The sequence below is a fragment of the Cariama cristata genome, unplaced genomic scaffold (assembly GCF_000690535.1).
Source record: "Cariama cristata isolate BGI_N322 unplaced genomic scaffold, ASM69053v1 scaffold10645, whole genome shotgun sequence".
Lineage (NCBI taxonomy): Eukaryota > Metazoa > Chordata > Aves > Cariamiformes > Cariamidae > Cariama > Cariama cristata.
Genome location: NW_009616988.1, coordinates 79,572 through 85,571, shown reverse-complemented (window position 1 = coordinate 85,571; position 6,000 = coordinate 79,572). Strand labels below are relative to the sequence as shown.

Below are 6,000 nucleotides of genomic sequence, written 5' to 3'. Positions count from 1 at the left end.
TCCCTACACCCACCAACCTCTCCTTCAGAGGCAACAACAGCAAGCCAGATAATGACTTCACCGCTGCCTACAAACAGCTAGAAAACACGAGCATGTTACCCCTAAAGAAAGTGACTTTCTAGTATGTTGTTATTTTAAATACAGAAGGAGGCATGGGCAGGAACGGGCTGTATATAACACCAAACGCTCAAAAGTAACTCTTGCATGTCTTTTATTCAAGCAAACATACATCTATACAACCTCGCTTTGGCTTTTAGGTGCTGTTAGAGCACCAGCCTCACAGTACCTGGCACCTTAAAGTTTTCTTCCCGGTGAGGCCCAAATTTATATGCCCAGTGAAGTAACTAAAACATTGTGACAGCTTATGATCCACTCACTTCTCATGTCTCCCTTGTTCCTGCTGCACGTATTCAGTGTGGGCACATCCAACCAGCCCGCCAGGGATGTCACCATATGTCGTGACGTTCACTGTGTATTTTAGGATGAGCCTGACCTCCTTTTATTTCTGGTCCTATCTCTTTACACACTTGCCAAACAAGCACAGCTCAAAAGCAGCAAGAAATAAAAACAAGGGGATTCAGTGAAAGAAGTATACAAGTGGAAAGACTAAGTGAGAATATCACCAAAGATAAGCAGATCTTCCCAAGATTTCTCCTGAGGTTATCATTCCCTGTTATATTACCTAGAATAGATATTTAAGGCCTCCATGCTTCATGATACAAACAAACCAGCAGCATTCCTTTCTTAGGAAGAAATGTCATCCCCATTGGTGTGTCAGCACCAACTGTAGCTGCTTTTACCTTACATTGAAGCATTTGTGCTGGTCAGTGCTGGAGATGAGTCAACAACCACTGGCTCCTAAATGGCAACATCTGCTGCTGTCTTGTCTGTTTATAATTATCTTGATTTTATGGGTACTACTGACTCTGGCACGACAGACAAACTAAAAACTGCAAACTTTCCCCTTTACTAATGAAGAATCTCACAACCTCTTTTTCAACAGCAAATAGTCAAATCCTTTCTTTGAACACAGATGACAGCTCCTTGAAGCTACTCAGTAACTTCCCATTGTGGCTCTAAGACACTTAATTTTCCCCAAACCTCAATCGTATTATATATTACAAACATCAACCAACATAATCAGAGCCAAGATAGAATACATTCTTTGCACATTTCCCCCCTACCAAGCACTGTCAAAGCTGAGACAATAACTTTCTGCTAATTTGCCTATAATTTATACAGAAACACCACTAAAATGCGCTTAATCCTCAAAGAGATTCAGTTGCTTGACTCCAGATTTCAAAGAAAAGCATGCAAATGCTGCAATAAAATGCATTCCGTTTAATCAAGTGAACATATAACAGACTGATTCACATTGGTTTATGGCATCAAATAACAGGTTCTGATGTGATTCCATGTAGGAGTATATTTTGGCAGAGTACTAGAAGAGGTCACAGACAGCTGATTTCTTAATGAAGTGTTAAAGGCTTCCAAAATTTACCTCTTATGGGAAAATGGAAACTTCCCCTCTCTACTATATGTTCAACAGAAAGAAAAGAATAGCAGAAGTCAGTTAAAATATGCCAGTTTTAACTTGCTTAATTGTTGGAAAATGCATTTTTTTTATTTTAAGGTAAATAAAATCTACAGTATTGGTTTGTATCCCACTACGATAGCACTGAAGCAGATACGCTATTAGATTGCCTGGAAGAATTTTCAATCACATCATGACAAACCATTTGGAAGCAGAGCTGAGAAGGGTCATACAGCAAAATCTGTCAGAGCTGACAAAAAATTTCCACTCTCTACTTTATTTGGAAAATAAAAGGAAAAGAGAAGGGAACTGGACAAACTCTCTGTGGTATTAAGTCAAAATAAATATAGTTCAGAAAAATTAAGGCATTTTGACATTACAGAGATACGGGTCCAGTGATGAAAGAAGAAATTATGTTCTGGAGAATGAACTGTAATTACAGTTTGAAAACATATGGAGAGAGAAGGGAAAAAATTGAAAGAAATGTAGACAGATGCAATTTGATGGCAGTGAAAAGCTCTAGCCACCACTGCAGACCTGCAATGTTCAGGAAAGGCTGCAGTTCCAGCAAACATCTCAAGTCCAAAATTTCAAATATATTTTCACTTTATTTTATGAATGCCCATCAGATATATATCTTCAATGCTACAGCACACTAGCCAAATAAAAATCAACAACATAAAAACCCTCTTCATAAAAGATCCAAGAAGTGAAATCCCAAAGTCATAACCATTTACTCTGTGAGCGTATCATCTTTGACAACCATATATAAATGACATCATGACAACAAATACAATGTACAGTAATAAGTGTGCAATGGTACAAAATATACAAAAAAGGAATGTGTATTTAATATACATTCAACAATACCCCATAAAAATCTTTGTTGGGAAAGTGAAGTGCCTTTTCAAGAACAACAAAAAATGTACACCACTTCAGTTAAGATGCCTGAAGTATCTCCCATCAAAAGAGTAAAGCCTGTGTTCTTTGACTGGAGATATAAAATAACTGAGCTGAATTTTCCCTAAAGAAAAGAAAATCTAAACTTCATAAAATTTTTGTCCACATCTATAGTATAATAAAATATTTAGAGTGCAGAAAATTCAGTTTAATTTAAATTTTACTTAAAAGTGGGCCCTCTTTTATTCATAGATCCAGCTCAGTCATATAAAATCAAAAATCTATATTCCTTATAGTAAAAAGACCATTTCTGCCCATGTGTCTTTTCTGGTTTTGATGCATTCCACAATTCAAATAATTTTGCTGTAATGAAATACGAGTCTGACCAGAGGTCAATAGAAGAATCATTCCTCATTTTCTCCTGTCTCTATACAAGTTTTGCATAATTTTACTCAAATATTTTTTTGCCTAAGTTTCAGATTCCTTTGCGTCTGACCTCAATGGGAATTTCAGGAAATTATTACAGTGGATATTATGAAGATCACATGCTTATAAGGTGGTTGATTTTATGAAAAAGTCCACTTAGCCTCCAGTTTTCAAGGCACCATTTTGTGCCTTTCTTCCAAAGCAGGTACTTGCATTGACAGCAGAAAGCATTTAGATGCTGAGCTGTGCAAGTACGTAAGCCATGCTCGGCTCTGCTGGGCATCCGTCCTCGTTCCTTGCATGGGTCCAGGAACAAAGGTCACTGAGTATTTCTAATAAGCCTCCCAACCGACAAAGCTGATCCCTGATTTCCAGAAGCAGAGAATTTTGCTTTACCTCCAGAGTTCAGGCTTTGTTGGTTTGCAACCCAGGGAAAGATGACATATTGGCAGTCCAAGGGAGGGTACTGAAACTGCCAACGACCTCTCTTGAAAGGGCAAGGTTCCACAGAGAGAGATAAGTGCAACTTGCACTGTAGGTATCACTTTCCTTCCGTTTATAGAGTTTGAGCCTGGTACTGCCTATGAACTCACGGGCCCAGACCTACAATTCATACAACAGCAGTTAACACATTTAAATTTAATAGCACCAGGTTTTACCCCAATGCTGATGGCCATGCCTTAGGCATCAGAACGGGTTCAACTTGCAGGTGCAACACCATGCATCTTGTATTAGAGGCCAACACAACCATTCAAAGCATTAAAATCAAAATTGTTTCCCAAAGTTCAAAACTCACCTGAGGCTCATACTGAGTACCATTCACAATTCTGATTTTAAGAGAGACTCATAGTTATGCTACTAAAGGACAACACACAACCTTTGCAGGAGGTTTCAGGCCTCTCTGAAGATCATTTCTTATGAATATGTGTAGAAGGAGTGATAGGAAATGAAAGGTACCTATAAATCATATGGCATGCCTGAGCGATGCCCAGGTGAATGCAAAAAGTTCATGTTATTTGCAGTATGTATATCTCTTCCTGAGTTGAATTTCATTCCCAGTATGGAATCCAAGCATCTGCTTTCTTTTTTTGGCAAGGTACTCAATCACATGGTAAGGCAATCCAATTTTCTGGTTGCTTCCTGTCTTCTTTCCTTCTAAACGGCCAAGCATTTCTCACCAAGATCACCACTACATTGTGTGCCAGAATATGTTTAAAATATGGTCCTGTAAAAATAGAAATTAGGTTTGTTTCTTTGAAGGCAGCATTAATTCTTCATATATTCTGGGATCTTGAAGATTTCAGCTGAACAGATTCAAAACGATCTTCCTTTTCCTGCAATGGAAAAGACAGGTTCTCATCAACTGAGATTCCTCAAATTCACTCCAACAGTTACTACAGTCACTTCTTCTCTTAATATCTCCAGAGCAGCCTTTGCCAAAGACTTCACTTTATTTCTACCACAGTCATTAAGTGCACAGTTTGATCCTTTATTATTTAACAACACTACTACTTCTGTAAAAATTTGCAAAATCAATAAAATTATGCCGAATATGTTGTTCATGGTACTTATTTCAGAGGGTACAGGGAAATTTTGCATTTCATACTCATAGTATAGGACAGGTAGTCAGAGCTGGGGAATTGCAAGATAATCATATCTATGGTTCTTATTACTTATTAATGTGTTTCCTACAATAAATAAAATGTTTGGACCAAAGTCTGTGAATATGAACACCACTGCCTCAGTCCTGGATTCCCATTCCAACTCCTCCTCTGGGAGACCCACAGGACAAAAAAGTCTACAAATCTTCTGCCATCTGAAAAATCAGGGCTGAAGGGTTGAGTTTTCTTTCTGTTTTTATTTGCTGGGTGACAGCCCAGGCCATCCAGCCAGCAGGCATCAGGGTGAGAAGTGTGGATGTACGCATTATTGCGTGTGTGAACAACCCAATGGTCCATGCAGAAGCAGTGAATGGAGCCCTAATAAAACTACTCACTAGAAAATGCTGGTTCTTGCTTCATGTGCCTACCTTTTATACTTGTTGATGTACACAAACATTTTGGAGACTGTGTTAAAGTAACCTCATGATCTGATCTTTAAAGCCATCTCACTCAGATCATGACAGTCTTGTGCAGACATGAGAAAGAGCAGGGCAGAAAATTGTCTGACACTAGCCTACTGCAGAGTATGTATTTGTTGTTCTGAAGGACCTGGTATTGTTTTGCTGGAGACAACAGACGGAACTAGAACAGCCTCCAATCTGAAGCAGTTTCATAATTCTTTAACTTCTATATTCTCATTAAAAATAACAGTTATTCCTTTCTACGTTACAGGTCTAGCACTGAATTCCTTGGGTACTCAAAACCACTAATTGCTTCATGAGATGTTTTGCTTCATAGAAATGACATTGCCTGAAGCTTGAACATGTAGTTAGGGTACTTCAGATTTTTCTTTCTCTCTTTGTTTACATTTCTCCTCTTTTTCTCCTCTGTTTCCCTCCACGTATATTTTTTCCATGTTTCACATGGATATGCATTAGGAGATGAATTTCCTCATCTTTTGCATAAATGAAAATTGATGCCTATAACATTTGTTTTGGAGATATATATATTAAATTCCAATTATCTGCAGGGATACAGGACACAGATTTCAGTAAGCTAATGAGGTACTGGTAGATGAGTTTGCCAGCTATGATTGTCTAGCAGGAAAAAAGGAACCAGCTTAGAAACATCTGACAGGCTTGTTTAAAAAGGGGAGAATACTCAGGGAGCCTGCTACAATAGATATAGGAACTTTAAAAAACACTTTTTGAGTCCAAATGGGCATTCGAGTGGTCTGAATACTGAAGTACTAAAGCTTACTTTAAAGAGAAAAAAAAACAAACACTTCTCCCATGCTCTCATCTCTATGCTTCTAAACAAGAAGGAGCCAATGACTGCTGCTGCAAATGGAGTCAGCAAAGTTTTTACACCTATCAGACATACAGCAAAACACGACCCTCACCAGCAGCACTGATCATTACGCTCAGCCACAGCCAGCCAAGTCATTTCACAGACAAAAAAACATCATCGGTATTTCAAAGTCAATTCCTATAGGATTCAAAATGGAATCAACTTCCACTTTTGCAACACCACCACAAA

General features: G+C 38.3%; 1 protein-coding gene across 1 annotated transcript in view; it reads right to left on the bottom strand.

The window, feature by feature from the left end:
* Positions 1-3,453: 3,453 nt before the first annotated feature.
* KIAA1324L (KIAA1324-like ortholog) overlaps positions 3,454-6,000 on the bottom strand; it is a 48,821-nt gene continuing 46,274 nt past the window's right edge. The window contains exon 21 of the mRNA XM_009700368.1: positions 3,454-4,194. Within this exon, the coding sequence (XP_009698670.1) occupies positions 4,135-4,194 (60 nt within the window). The 3' untranslated portion in view covers positions 3,454-4,134. The remainder of the gene's footprint in view (positions 4,195-6,000) is intronic.